The sequence below is a fragment of the Pan troglodytes genome, chromosome 2 (assembly GCF_028858775.2).
Source record: "Pan troglodytes isolate AG18354 chromosome 2, NHGRI_mPanTro3-v2.0_pri, whole genome shotgun sequence".
Taxonomy (NCBI): Eukaryota; Metazoa; Chordata; class Mammalia; order Primates; family Hominidae; genus Pan; species Pan troglodytes.
This window is the reverse complement of record NC_086015.1, coordinates 100,674,265-100,691,135: the sequence shown is the minus strand read 5'-3', so window position 1 is coordinate 100,691,135 and position 16,871 is coordinate 100,674,265. Positions and strand designations below refer to the sequence as shown.

Here is a 16,871-nt window from a genome sequence, read left to right as displayed (position 1 = left end):
TAACTCTAAACTCACTGGCAAAGGATATGTGCTACAAAAACCCACTTCAGGTTATAGTAATTCAATATTAAAATTTCTTCCCATCTGAATTTTAGAAACAATCTTATAGCAACCAAACTATAAATTGAATAAATTGAAGAAGTTACTACTTCTTACAATATTATAAAACTCTCTAGAGTAGGTCATGACAGAAATGAACATCTTACATCTTCTACTTTAATCTGACACAAAACAAGATAAATTAATCAATAACTTACAAGCAGAATAGTAAGTTAGAGAGGATTCAAAGAAACAGAAGGTATGAGGCTAGGCCAAAGAAGAACAGCATTTAAAATAAAATAATATAGTATAACGACATGCTCAATATATACATATATATGCATATATATGTAGTTTTATAGGAAGCTCCAAATAAGACCTACTTTCTCATAGTACTTGATCTCGTAGTCCAGAATGGCTCCATTGGAAAAAGCAGGTGCTTGCCATGATAGGGCAATGCTATTTTGGGATGCCCAGTCCTTCCTTACCACACCTATCAGGGAAGGTGCTGAAAGGAAAGAAAATAACTAAGAATTAATTGGCAGGAATAATTTTCCATTATCCTTTCTTTAATATTTTCTCTTCCAAGGAAAATAAAATTCTTGTTGAAGAGGACACCATTTACTGAAGGCAGATTAATAAGATAGCCTTAGGATATGCTCTATTCGATCCAAATAAGGCATTAAATATATTTAGGAACACTCTTAGGGAACACAGGAAAAACTCAAATATTCCAAGAGTAAGGGCCAGAACTCATCATCTTTGGTATTATTAGGGGAGGATATTTTTCTTTAAAATGGTTTTGGTCTTGAGCTATAACATGAAATACAATACACTTGGCTTGTATGTTTTATCAAATATTAATCTACTGTAGGAAAAAACAAACTCTGCAATTACAAGATCATTTATAGGCTTCTCCCTTTCCTCTAGACATTTTAAGGCTTCAAAAAAGTTTATATTATAAGCTTTATAACTGCAATAAATGATTGTTTATGAATGTGAGGATTATTTCTTTTGCATAGTTTCTGTGACATTGAACAAAATTAAAATATTTAACTTTAGAAGTTATTTTCAGAATCATGTCTATTTTATTTTTCCATATATTATAATTCTAAATTAAAATAATCTGTGTTAAGCTTCTAACATATAACTAAAATATATATCTCTCAGATTCTTCTCTTTGCACCTTTTAGAAAATACTTTTTAAGTATTCTAATTTCTAAAAAAACAGCAGTTCTTGACATAAAAATCAACAATCATTCAGAAAAAATAAAATCCAAATTAAAACACATTGATATGCCATTTCTCACATAACAGATTGGCACAAAAAAGTACAAAAATTTGGTAAGACACTCTGTTGGCTAGGCTATAGGATAAAACACTTTACCACATTGTTGGTGGTAATGCAAAATGATACAACTCTTATGAAGGGAAGCTTAAAGATTTAAGGCAAAAATTATGTATTTATTTACACTTTGGCTTTTTGGAATCTCTCTCAGAGATACACTGCACAACACAAAGGACATATTTACAATACCATTCCTGGAGATTTATTTCTAAAGATTGTAACAATCTAAATGCCCATCAATAAGAGAGTGGTTGAAAAACTATGCTACATCCACTAGAGAATTATGAAGTTATAAAAAGGAATTATGGCTATCTATAAACACTAGAATAGAGTTATTTCAGAATATATTTTTAACTGAAGAAAGTAAGGTGAAGAAAAATGCATAAAAAACTTTAAGGATAAACCTAAGAATAACAAATAATTATAATGGCTGCCCTTAGGGGGTGAAAGGCAATAGGATAAACACTACAAGGTTAGAAACTGGACATCTATGAATATATTTTGCCTTGCAAATTTACTTTGTAATATAAAAATATTATAAATGATTAAAAATAACTTTAAAAGGCCGGGCGCGGTGGCTCACGCCTGTAATCCCAGCACTTTGGGAGGCCGAGGCGGGCAGATCAAGAGGTCAGGAGATCTAGACCATCCTGGCTAACACGGTGAAACCCCGTCTCTACTAAAAATACAAAAAATTAGCCAGGCATGGTGGCGGGCGCCTGTAATCCCAGCTACTCAGGAGACTGAGGCAGGAGAATGGCGTGAACCTGGGAGGCGGAGTTTGCAGTGAGCGGAGAGAGTGCCACTGCATTCCAGCCTGGGCGACAGAGTGAGACTCCGTCTCAAAATAAACAAATAAATAACTTTAAGAACAATTTTGAAAAATTAACAGAATCATCAAATGAAGAATACTGTATTGAACTGGAGACATAGCCTCCAAGAGGGAACTGTTAAACATAGCTTTAAACACAGTGATTTAACAAAAATATCAATGGGATATTAGAATTAAATAAGAAATTTAATTTGCTTTAAGAATTAAATAAGAAAAACTTTTTTCTTATTTAAAAATTATTAAACTGATTTAATAATGATATTGTTGATGTTAGCATTGGTATTGTAATTTTGAAGCTGTTTCATATATATATAAAGTTATGAAGCAAATGAGTAACTATGTTGTATTGAGAACTAGATTTTTTCCTCCTGAGGGAGAAAAAATAAAAAGATGTCAGATATATTAAGGTAAATAAAAACTCCAAGTTAGAAGTTACATTATAAACTCATTATATCTTTCCAATTTATTTTCAGAAATCTACTTAAATGTACCAATCACAGCTGAGAATTAGATTTGAAAAATTGATTCTGTCATATTTCAATTTCTAAGAAAGACTTAAGTATTAAAAGTTTGGCATTTTATTTCTGAAGGTTGCTTTTGTGTTCTAAGGACAAAGTATTTTCTTAAATTTGTGAGAACGACAAGTTTGGTTTTTCTAAGGAAATAAGGTCTTTAGAAACTACATTTAAAACTCTTCCTGGCTGTTCAATGGGAACATTATTTTTGATCTAGAATATATTCTTGAGAGAGAATTACAGAAGTCACTAGGAAATAAAAGTTTGTCATATGAGCTAAAACAGAAATGAATAATGTCGCATATAAGAAAAAGCACTCGGATAATTCACTATTTAAAATAAGTCCTAACTATAGACTGTAGAAACACAACAAGACCGCTTAAAAAAACAAGTCCTAACTATGTACTGTTTACAAGAAACTCACTTCACTGTAAAGACACAAATAGACTGAAAGTGAAGGAATGGAAAAAGACATTCCATGCAAATGCAAGCCAAAAATAAGCAAGAATAGCTATACTTGTATCAGGTAAAATAGAGTTTATGTCAGAAACTTTAGACATTTATATAATGATGAAAGAATCAGGTTAGCAAGAGGATGTAACAATTGTAAATATATATGCACTCAACACTGCAGCAACCAGATATATAAAGCAAATATTAGATCTAAAGAGAAAGACCCCAATACAATAGCAGTTGGGGACTTCAACACCCTACTCTCAGCATTAGAGAGCTTATCGAGACAGAAAATCAAAAAAGTAATATTGGATTTAAATAGCACTGTAGACCAAATGGACCTAACTAATAGTTACAAAACATTTCATCCAACAGCTGAAGAATACACATTCTTCTCATACACATGGAACATTCTCCAGAATAGACCACATGTTAGGCCACAAAACAAGTCTCAACAAGTTTATAAAAATTGAAATAATATTAAGTGTCTTTTCCGATCACAATAGAATAAAATTAGAAATCAGTAAGATGAACCTCAAAAACTACACAAACACGTGGAAATTAAACAAAATGCTTCTGAGTTACCAAATAAACAAATCAGGAAAGAAATTACACATTTTCTTGAAGCAAATGAAAATAGAAACAAAACATACCCAAACCTAAGAGATATACAAAGGCAATACTAAGAGTGAGGTTTATAGCAATAAGTTCCTATATTTAAAAAGTAGAAATATTACAAATAAAAAATCTAATGAGGCATCTAAAGGAACTAGAAAAGCAAGAACAAATCAAGCCCAAAACTAGTAGAAGAAAAGAAATAATAAAGATCAGAACAGAAATAAACAAAATGGAGATGAAATAATACAAAACATCAATGAAATTAATATTTTGGAAAGAGGAACAAAATTGATGAACCTTTAACTAGACTAAGAAAAAGAGAAAGAACACCCAAATAAACAAAACCAGAAACAAAAAAGAAGACATTATAACTGATACCACAAGAATACAAAGGATCATTAGACATTGTTATAAACCACAAAATGCCAACAAATTAGAAAACCTAGGGGAAATGAATACATTCTTCAACATATACAAACTACCAAGGTTGTACAGTGAAGAAATAGAAAATATGAACAGACCAATAATGAGTAACATGATAGAACCAGTAATAAAAAGTCTCCCAACAGAGAAAAGACCAGGAACAATGGCTTCATTGGTGAATTGAAACCATTAATTCACCAAATTAATTCATTTAACAGCCACCCTGTTAAAGAAGAACTAATACCAATTTTTAACTATCACATCAACAGAATGAAGAACAAAAATATAATTATCTCAACAGATGCAAAAAAAAAGCATTTGATAAAAATCAACATCTCTTCATTATATAGACTTTCTACAAATTAGGTATAGAAGGAATGTACCTTAACACAATAAAGGCCTTATGTGACAAACACACAGCCAATATCATACTGAATGGGGAAAAGTTGAAAGATTTTCCTTTAAGAACTGAAATAATACCAGCACATTTACTTTTACCACTCTTATTTATTATAGAACTGGAATTCCTAGCCAGAACAATTAAACAAGAGAAAGAAAGAGAAGGTATCCAAATTGGAAAGGAGGAAGTAAAATTCTCCCTAATTGCAGATCTCATGATCTTATATACAGAAAATTCTACAGACTCTACCAAAAAACTCTTAGAATTAATAAACAAATTCAGAAAAGCTGCAGGATAGAAAATCAATGTACAAAAATCAGTAGCATTTCTATACCACAGTCATAAATATGCTGAAAAAATCAACAAGGCAATCCCATTTAAAATAGCTGCAACAATAAATAAATACCATATCTAGGAATATATTTAACAAAGGAGATGAAAAATCTCTATAATAAAAACTATAAAACAGTGATGAAAAACTTTAAGAGGAAACAAATAAATGTAAAGACATGCTATGCTCATGGATTCAAATAATTAGTATTGTTAAATCACCATACCACCCAAAGCAATCTAGATTCCATACCACCCCTATCAAAATAACAATTATATTCTTTACAGAAATAGAAAAAACAAATCGCTGAAGCAGTTTTGAGGAAAAAACAAAACAAAACAAAAGCTGGAGGCATCACACTGCCTGACTTCAAAATATATTACAAAGATATAGTAACCAAAGCAGCATGGTTCTGTCATAGAAACACATTTCAATACCAATGTGATGGAACAGAGAACACAGAAATAAACCTATGTATTTTCAGCCAGCTGATTTTTGGCAAAGATGCCAAAAACATACATTCCTTTCCTCAATATATGTTTTTGGCATCTTTTCAATAAATGGTGCTGGGAAAACTGTACGTCCACATGCAGAAAATGAAACTAGATACCTATCTCTCACCATATACAAAAATCAACATAAATGGATTAAAGACTTAAATGTAAGACTCAAAAATATAAAACTATTTAAAGAAAACACTAGGGAAATGCCTCAGGACATTAGTCCAAGCAATCATTTTATGAATAGGTCTCAAAAGCATAGGTACCAAAAACAAAAGCAAAAATAGACAAACGAGATTATATCAAACTAAAAACTTCTGAACAGCAAAGAAAACAATCAAAAGTCAAAAAACACCTGAAAAACAAGAGAAGATATTTGCAAACTACTATTCATTCAACAATGGATTAATAGTAAGGACTATACAAGGAACTCAAACCACTCAACAACAACAAAAAACAATCCTATTTAACAATGGGCAAAGGATCTAAATAGACATTTCTGAAAAGAAGACATACAAATAACTAACAGATATATAAAAAATGCTCATCATCACTAATCATCAGGAAAATGTAAATCAAAATTACAATAAACTATTATCTCACTCCATTTGGATAGCTATTATCAAAAAGAAAATAAATAACCAGTGCTGGTAAGGATACAGAGAAAATGGAACTCATCCACTGCCAGTGGGAATGTAAATTAGTGCAGTCATTATGAAAAATAGTTTGGAGGCTTTTCAAAAACTAAAAATAGAACTACCATATGATCCAGATATCCTACTACAGGGTATATATCGAGAGGAAATGAAATGAAAACCCTAAGCCCCCCACATCATGTTTATTGCAGTAGTATTCAGCATAGCCAAGATATGGAAGCAATCAAAGTATCCATCAACAGATGAATAAATAATGAAAATATGTAACACACACAATGGAATACTATTCCACTGTTAAAAAGAATGAATTTCTGTCATTTATGGCAACATGGATGAGCCTGGAGGCCATTATGTTAAGTGAAATATGTAAGTCACAGAAAGATAAGTACTGCATGTTCTCACTCATCTGTGAAAGCTAAAATATTTGATCTTATTGTACAGCATAGAATAATGGTTACTAGAGACTGGGAAGGGGAGGGAAGTGGCTAAAGAAAAGTTAGCTAAACAATACCAAATGACAGCTAGGTAACAGAAATAACTTCTAGTGTTCTACAGCACTGTAGGTGACTATAGCTAATAAGCTATTGCATATTTTTAAATAGCTAGAAGACAGGATTTTGAATGTTTCCAACAAAAAATAAATGTTTGAGGGGATGTATATGTTAATTACCTTGATTTCATCATTACACAGTATATTCATGTTCAAAATATCACACTGTACCCTATAAATACATACCATTTTTATGCATCAATTAAAAATAAAAAAAGAATTCATGAGGCAAAAATATTATACTTTTATGTTGACAAGGAATAAAATGAGTGGAAAAAGTATGTATTTAGTAAATTCATTCTCACTATTACATTAAACAGAGAGACTACTCTTGGGTAACCAAAGAACACAATTTAGTGATTCAAAAGAAAACATAAGTTTTTGAGATATGTTCTTTATGTAGCAACCATAGGTACTATTTTTGGCATAACAAATGAAGAATATTTAAATGAAAATATGATTACATAAAGTTGTATCCAGTTCAACTTCGGTAATTAAATCTCAATCAATTCATTAAAAAAAGAACAGAAAAAGTGCTCAGATAATTTGCCATTTAAATTAAGACACATTCGCTCTTAATAAACCACCATTAATAAATTTGTCCCTGTTGGAAGCTGCATTAATGTTCTTGAATTATAGTGTAATAATATATTAAATCATGCTTGATGGATAAATTATAACTTTAAAGGGAAATCATATAAATTAGAGGTTGATTTAAACATATCAATTCATTACAATTTTTGAAAATGTTATTTTCATATATACAATCTTATGGTTAATTTTCAGTTTAATGTACAATGTCTAAAGCAATATTACCAGTGTTTTACATTTTGCTTCATAATGATTTAGCACTCAAGGTCAGCATTATAATCCTTGCAAAACTTAAAAGAAATTCAAATATAGCCACAGCATAAAAGAATGACTACTGAGAAAAATATAGGTACTATTTTTCTATTTCCAATTCTCCAGTGGGCAATTAATAGTACACCTACATTACCTAAATTTTACAAGTTCCATCCTATACTTTTATAAAACAGTAAGAAATAAAAATGGATTTCATGGTCCAAATGTCCTAAACCCTAAAATCTCTTTGCTTTTGCACATTCCTTTCATATGTTAATATACATATTTTACATAGTTATAAAATGTACATAATTTTACATAATTCTATTTATTTTTAACAATGCATACTAAATCCAATTCCATATTTTGAAATAGTATCTGTAATTATTATTTTAATTGCTGAAATACTCCATTCTGTATACTTAATGAAATCATTCCTCTAATGTTGAAATTTCCAATACTTTCCTATTAGAGTTTTCACGGTTCATGCACAAAGTTTTGATTTTGTTAAATTTTTATTAAGAAAACTGCTTCATATAACTTGGATATTCTGAGACATACTGTGTAAGAACTGAATCAATATATATTAAGCACACACTTTAAATGGTTAATGAATTAAAGAAGAGGATGAGAGAAACAATTTACAGGTCAATATAAACCCCCAAATGCTGGATTTTCTGTTTTCACAGAGGCCAACAATATATAGAATTTTATTTTAAAATGAGGCTTCCATATATGAAAGCTGAAGAGTTAGTTTTGAATATATTTAATGATTTTTTTCTTAATAATCCAGGATTATATGACATTTGAGTCTGACATATGGTGGTAACACTCTTGAAGTAATGAATAAAAAGCAGAAAATATAGCATATACATTTATTTTCCATATGAGAAAAACTGATTTTAGGACACAGAAGAGCAACTATTGGTTTTTATCTCTGATGCTAAAAAGTCAGGGAAAAAAAAGCAGGAAAATAAAATCTAGAGTTTGTCAGATCAGAGGCTGATGGAATAACTTGAAGGCTCAAGCAATATTCCCTGAGTAAGAATTATGTATTCAGTATAGTTTTCAGCAGAATTTTATTTCTGATATACATCCTTATTTAAGTCTTCAAAATCTTAGCTTTGACCTTCAAGAAAAAGATTGTTGAATAGATAGCTGAAATGGTTTTCAATATAAACCTTTCTGATGACTACGTTTCCAATAGTTTCCCAAACACTATGTAACAAAAATTTGAAGAAAAAAAATGTATAGGGGAATTAGTTAACAAAAGAGACCTCATTTACAATTAGATGAGTATTATTTTCTTATGCTTATGTGGAGATAGCTGAAGAAATCCTAAATTAGACTGGTTAACTATTTTGCTCTCAAGACAATATTTTTATTAAATACTTATTTTATACCACGTATATTTATCTTACTTCAATCTCATAAATCAATGGAATGGAGACTGTCTTTCTTTTAAAGATAAGAATGCTAAATCTCACAGGAGTTGAGCAATTGTTTAATGAAGAGATGTGAAGGTAAATTTTAATATTAAATTAAAGTGCCACGAAAGAATTGAAAAATTACATTTTTTACTACATTTTCTCCTAAAATGAATTCCAATTTAGTGTAATAAGTTCAAAATTAAAATCTATGTTCAAAACTAAAGGCAAGAAATAAAATAATGTCACAAATATCCTTGTTGCCTTTGAAAATGTTATTTTTTAATTTTCCTAATACTATTATTCAAATTCACACTATGGATAAATACAAATATGCATTATTTTGAAAATTCAATACTTACGATATGGGTTATAAAGTTATGTTTCTAAAACTGTATTAAATAATGCTAATTCTCAGTCATCTATAAGCATACTAGATATATTAACGTTTACCTATCAGGGTGTGTGCGTGTGCACGTGCTCATTGTGTGTGTGTGCATGCGTGCGTATGTGAGAAAATGAGATAGTGAGAACACACTCATATACACATGCTTGTGACAATGAAAATCTTAATATTGAATGCTACAAAATAGAATCTTAGTATGAAGATAGACCTTATAAGCCATTTAATATATTTTTTTCCAGCAATCCGGAAAATCCCTTGACACTTAACTTTGATAGCTTCTTATCCATTTTTTGCTTCAGCATTAATGAGTACCTTACTCCACAAGGCTATCCATTCCTTTTTGTAAACCTCTAGTTGTTTAAAAAGCTTTCATATGGAATCACTGTCTTCCTGTAACTTCCAACTATGTTCTAGGTTCTAATTTTTAGCATAAATAGAATTAACTCTTCCACCTTCCCTCATCTATCATCCTCTTTTCTTTTCTCTCCTTTTTTCTCTTCTAAGATGCCCCGCCTTCCTTCTTTACTCTTTTCTTTCTTCATTTACTTTTTAAAATGCTTTTTACTGCCTTATTTCTTTACATTTTTCTTTTATTTTCTTCCTTGTGCCTCTTTTAGGACAGCGATGTGTGTGTGTGTAGGTGTGTTTTAAGGGAAATATAATAAAAAACTCAATGAAATGTCAATAAAGAATAATACTAAAATAAAATAAATAATACAGACCAGAAAGTACAAATCAGAACAAAATTTTAAGACTGTATAATTTTTTCCTTTCTCTTTACAAATGAACTAACAGGTATAATTGCAAAGCAGAAGCACACAACAGTGTTTCTTTCTGTGTATGCTCAGGAAGGAGACAGTATAATCAAACACGATAATTTTACCTGTGAAATTCTGTAGATGTGATACATGTTTATCATGTTAATTGACATTTTTTGAAACCTGAGAACATGCTTCAAAATACTTCTGACCTATATTTTGTTTTGGAAATGTTTCTTAAATGTTCTGTGCTTTAGATATCACAATAGTTCCTAAGAATATCTGTCTCCTGTGCTTTTGTTTTTATATGTTTTTTTCTTGTAATCAGAGTTTATTGGTAATATATATTGTTATCTATTTCCTGCATGTGGTTGAAACCTAGTTATGAGTTTGAAATATACATGAGACTTATATGCAGCAAGTTAGTACTTTATTTTATCTTCTTCCTTGTTTTTTTTTCTTTCTGAATTTGAAAATAACATTGTAGTATGTTAAACCAATATGACAGCTGTACTGTAATAAAATGAGTAACAGCCCTGAAATATCACATCTTAATTCCCAGAATCTGTGAATGTTCTTTTATGGCAGAAGCTTTGCGGTTTTTATTAAGTTAAAAATTCAGAGGTGGGGAATTAGCCTGGATTATCTGGCGTGCCCAAAGTAAGCACAAATGACCTTATGTAAGAAAGGTATATGGTAGATTTATTTTTAATTTTTTGAAAAATCTCCATACAGCTTTCCATAATGGCTGTACTAATTTACATTCCCACCAACAGTGCATAAGAGTTCCTCCTTTTCTATATCCTCGCAATCATTTGTCACTTTTTGTCTTTTTCATCATAGCCATTCTAACTTGGGTGAGGTAATATCTCATTGCGGTTTAGATTTGCATTTACCTGATGATTAATGATGTTTAATATTTTTTCATGTACAGGTTGGCTACTTGTATGTCTTCTCTTCAAAAATATCTATTCAGATATTTTGCCCATTTAACAACTGGATTATTTGGGTCATTATTATTACAGTGTTGAGTTGAGCTCCTTATATAATCTGTATATTAATCCTTTTTCACATTCATAGTTTACAAACATTTTCTCCCTTACTGCAGGTTTTTTCTACATTCTGTTGATTATTTCCTTTGCTGTGCAGAGCTTTTTAATTTGACCTAATCTCAATTGTTTAGTTTTGTTTTTGTTGCCTGGGATTTTGCAGTGTTATCCAAAAATTCCTTTCCTAGACCAATGTCTTGAAGTGTTTTCTCCATGTTCTCTTCTAGTAGTTTCATAGTTTCACATTTTACATTCATGTCTTTAATCCATTTTAAGTTGACTTTATTAAGTGATGAGAGACAGGGATCTAGTTTCATTCTTCTGCATGTGGATATTTTGTTTTCCCAGCAATGTCATATATTGAAGAGACTGACCTTTCTCCAGTTTTTGTTCTTGGTATCTTTTTTGAAAAGCAGTTGGCTGCAAATAGATGGAGATATTTCCAACAATTCCAGTACTGGGTAAATAGCCAAAGGAAATGAAATTCATATGTTACAAATTTATGTACACCCATGTTCATTGCAATACTATTCACAATTGCCAAGAGACTGAATCAACCTGACTGTCCATCAATAAATGAATAGATAAAAAATACGGTCTATATACACAATGATACACTACTCACCCATAAAAATAACAAAATCCTGTCATTTGTGACAACATGCATGAACCTAGATATTATGTTAAGTGATATAAACCCAGCACAGGACAAATGCCACAAGATCTCATTCAAATGTGTCATCTAAAAAAGTTGATCTCTTAGAAGTAGAGAGTAGAACAATGATTACCAGAGTCTGAAGAGGGTAGTGGGGAGCAAAATGGGGAGAGGTTGGTCAATGAGTATAAAATTACTTGTTCACTCTTCCTACTTCCTCCTGCCATGCCAGTGAGATGCTGGTAGCTTGATAAGACATTAGTGGAAGAATTGTGAAAACGTTTGCACAGAAAACTCTCACTATCTGTATCTGCCAGAGTGAAAATTCTCTGTATTAATGATGAGTCGAAATGCCACAGCACTGTCAGCACTTAATTACAGAGGTGAGACCAGACAAGTTATCTTTAAAGTTGTCAGGATAATCTGTGTCTTTTTAATTTCTCTTTGATAAGTCTTATGACTGTGATTTAACATGCTCACTGTTAAGCTTGTCTTTAGCTGCTGTTTTCAGTAATTTACACCATACACATCTACTGACTATTATTTAGTTCCAGAGGCATTTGAAAAACTGCTTATATAACAGGTTCTATAAAATTCAGTTTCTTTGAAATATGAGGGAAAAAAGTATCCTCAAATTGGACCACTCTGAGATTCTTCTGACCTTATTATTACTTGTCATGTTTCAGTAAAAAGAATATATGTTGTACCAGTACTTTCTAGGAATTTAGCATGGGCTATTCTCCCAAATCTCAGAAAGTTGGCCTGGCCATAAAGAAAAATCAATCATTTGGCCTACCTCATCTGAACATTAAACAAATTCCTCATTTATAACATCTGTTTATATTAAAATCAAGAACAGTGGTTTCTAGTAATTCTTCCAGGCAAAAGTGTTATTATTTGATCTGTACAATTATACAAATTACATATGATAATTTTAAAATAGGTTTTAAATGTAGAAATATCCTAGGTATATTTGAATATGGTTTGTAACTTCTGGGCCTCAGCTGATTTCTGATTTCTTCAACAAAAAGTTTGCAACATGTTCCAGGTACAGAAAAAAAAAGAGCTGATTGAAAAGCTATTTTAAAGGTAAAAATTAAAATAATATGACAAGTCATTAATAAGTAGATGACTAAAATCATTTCAACTAATATTACAGAAAGGAAACAGCCAAGTAATAAAGCTTATAGAGATATAAATCTTTAAAATATTTTAGTATGAGCAGATAAAGCTTTACATGCAAATTTTATGGTTGCATTTTGTAAAAAGTTTAGAAACAGAAGAAATTAATACATTTTAAAAAGTATGTATATATAGGCATACAAAAATAAGCATAATATGTAAAGTGTCAAAAACAAGTTACAAAAAATATGTATGACAGGATTCTGTTTTTTTGTAAATAGCAATACCCCAAAATCCTATATGTGATGCCATATATATAAATATACACACACACACACACACCCCCATATATATGTGAATGCATTAGCAATTTACCATGCTAGCTTAGTGAAACTACATGTAAGAAGAGCAAAACAGAAGTATATCTTGAAATTGTGCAATAGCTAATGATTTTTAAATTACCTTAACAAGTATTATTCATAATTTATAAAACAGTTTAAAGGGAAAATAATTTTATTCCAAAGAGCCTACGTAAACCTAATCTTAACTCATGTCATATTCTGAATATTTATTCTAAGATATAATTCAAAATGTTAATACTTTTCAAAATGTAAAGCCCAAACGAATATATTTATAAGCTGTAACTATAAAGTAATACATGTGGCTTATTCTTCAATTTACGTGAAGACACAAAATTGCGGTGGCAGCTAGCTAAAAGACCATTGGCTTTAAGAGTGTTTTAAACCATGAAGCTTTATGAAAATTAGACTTAATAAATTTTATAAATTTGCTTACTGGATGTCTCATGAATGAAAAAAATATTTTTCTGTTGGACCCCTAAGTTGCATAAACAGACAATAAAATTTCAGTCATATTTTGGGGCTGTGAAACAACCCATGAATAACATTAGGCATTTTAGAAGAGAGTTCCCATTTAAAGACTTTCATTCATAATATGAAATAAAATAGCAGCAATTACCTTTTTTTCCTTAAGATAGAACACCAGACTAGCTTAAGGCTTCTTTGATAAATTCAGATGGAATTGGCTTTTATGTCTGAATTCCTAGAACATTTACTCTCTATTCCTTGTGACATCCAGCAATTGACTGCCCTTATCTGAAGCTCTTCTATTCCTCCTTATATTATAGAATATACACAAATATATTGTACTGCACTTTTCTACTTCCTATGCTCTTTCACATACGTTGAATCACTTAATATACACTGTAACTTAGTAGGTACAGCACTTCTCATTTTAAAGGTGAAGAAATAGGATCAGCCTGGAAAAGACTTACCCAAAGTTATGTAACATGTAAAGAACAGATTTCTGACTGAAGTCTAGCACTTACGAACTGTACCGTACCAACGGTGCTAAATTTAAAGATAGAAACCGCCCATGGGACCTAGTATGGTGCCATACAAACACATTAGGTAGCTTTCATTTGACTATCTTTTATATTCAAAATGTTTAAAACTTGTTTAAGGTCTTACCAGACAATTGTCATGCCCTCTGAACTTTTGTTCTATAAATCCTCTATGACACCATATAAGCACAGTCCAATTGATTTATGTACTCCATGCATATGACCACCATTTTATGAAAGTAGAATTAATGTAAAAAAGTAAAAAAAAATTATAATAATGATAATAGTAATGCCAGAAAATAAGGAAAGGTTATTTCAAAATGGTGAGAGTTTGAACATGCAGTATTGATTTAAAAAATAAAATACATTATGCTGTGATTCTATTGTGTAATAGTAAATGCTACCTTGGGTTTCTTTCTTGGATTATCAATATTTCCCATTATTTAACAGTTTCACTTTAAAAATTATTTGGATTGGGAAACAAAAGCAAAAATATTCCGAATGATTTGATTGTTGGTTGAAAATGCCCCAGTATCAATTGCCTTTTCGCTAATTCTAAACCCATTCTTTCTCATCACCCTTGTACGGCCTCCATCCCATGAACTGTCATCTCCTTTTCCTAGATACAGTTTAATAACTCTTGATCAGTAAAATTCTAATTGGTGAAATTTTGCTGAGTTCCATAGATTTTGTAGGATATCACAGCTTACCCTAAGATTCTACATAATGTTTTCTGTACACTCCAGCTATAAAATATTTTTAAAATGTGCATTTTTGTGTTTTTATCTCTATTGCTTTTTGGGAGTAGAAGCTATACACATAATACAATATGTATATGTGTGTGTATGAATAATTATATTATTCATAATTTATGAAAATAGTTTAAAGGGAAAATAATTTATATATACACACAGCATATATATATAATATATATATGAAATTCCTTCTGGAATATACATATCATATATCTATGGGATATATATTCCAGAAGTCACAGAAAGGGAGAACATGCTCATACTGCTGGCTACTGAAGGGAATGCTGAGTGATCTTGTCACAGTGGTTCAGGGAGATGCTGGTATTCCTGCCAGTTCACCAGAATGGGGCTGCAAAACTGCTTTTGTTCTCTCATTAAAGGAATAATGCAATGCAACAGCAAATTCACTGCCATTGTTTCTGGTTCAAGCCCATAGAAATAAATCTTGAATCTTCCTTAATGGACGTAGTCTTTGTGTCAGACAAGTAGCCAGGTGCTTTCACAGCTGCCTTGAAACACTCATGGCTTCCTGAGGATATGGGTCATTTTGTTCTCATCATTGATCAAATAGCAGAGTAAATCACTGAGGTAAAGTAACACCTGGCTGAGCCCTGTGTTTTCCCCTCATTTTCTCTAGTTAGTAATTGTTGTTCACAAATCACTTACTACATGCAGAGAAGAAGTTTGTGTTTTCTCGTGTTGGCTGCTAGCTCATAATTTCGACTTCATGTTCTCACAGTAGCTTCAAAAGCATTCAGGGCATATGTTTCATTTTTTTCCCCTGATTTTTGTGACATCTTTGTTAAACATAACATTGCTTCACATTTATTGCATAAGTTAATAGCATTACAAAGAATTTTAAAACCAAAAATGTGCTAATTATTATTCAAAATGAATAATATTGAAAATCTTTGCCACATTTTCATACTTTACTTAAAATGCAACATGTTGTGCTATATAATCTTGCTTTTTATGTTCTAAATTAATTTCTAAGGAAAAATACATAAAGTTCAATGTAATGTTTTTAAACCTTGTAAAACCTTTTAAACCTTGTACAAATACATTTACAGGGTTTGTTTATGCAATCAAGAAATATTTGTTTTCTTACAATTATGATAAATTATATAGTAGGTATGAAAATAAATGTAATATTAATTTCAAAAAATAAATATTATAATTCAGCAACATCTAACTCCAACATTCAAGTTACATTAGGTCATGTATAAGGGAGTTATTGAAAAATGAGATAATATAAATATCTGACATGTGCAATGCTGACCAGCACACAACATCATGACCATATCAACTATATTCAGCCAGTACTGCTCCAACTGGCTAATGCCTATGCCATAAAGTTTTAAAGTATTTTGAGCATCATTCTGAGTGTATGCACTACTACTGTCTTTAATAATTTTAGAATTATATCATTTGCTTTAATTCTTATCATGTTCTTCTGCTTTGAATTGAGAGACCAATTTCAATCAATGGTCAGTTTTTTACTATTTATATACTAATTTGTATGAATTTGTCTTTGATTTGTATTTGTAGCCTGTTAGTTCCCTTTCCCTGCTTCTTAAGGAAGCCAAATCTTTTCTTAAAGACAAGTAACCTATCAGGCTCAAAATGGGCCCACAACAGCTATCAACTAACAAATGGCCTCTGATTGCTGGACGTTTTGTTTTTCAAATATCCACAATGATGGTGTTTCCTGGCCTAACACTGTGCTGCAGAAAAACCTCAGAATAGCTGTGCAGATCAGTTTCCTTACTTTAGTCACTATCTCCCTGCATTCTTGGTTGTCCTACTGCCTCTACACTTAATATATGCC

General features: G+C 30.9%; 1 protein-coding gene across 7 annotated transcripts in view; it reads right to left on the bottom strand.

Moving 5' to 3' along the window:
• The window catches only part of EPHA6 (EPH receptor A6), a 943,752-nt gene that overhangs the window by 348,253 nt on the left and 578,628 nt on the right, over positions 1-16,871 (bottom strand). For 5 of the 7 annotated variants that reach the window (XR_010155659.1, XM_009445923.5, XM_009445925.5 and 2 more), the window contains exon 6: positions 423-547. The exons of the other annotated variants lie outside the window; for them this stretch is intronic. Coding sequence is in view for 4 of the 5 variants with exons in the window: in XM_009445923.5 (XP_009444198.1) it covers positions 423-547 (125 nt within the window). In the remaining variant the exon portion in view is untranslated. The remainder of the gene's footprint in view (positions 1-422; positions 548-16,871) is intronic. 7 annotated transcript variants of the gene reach the window in all.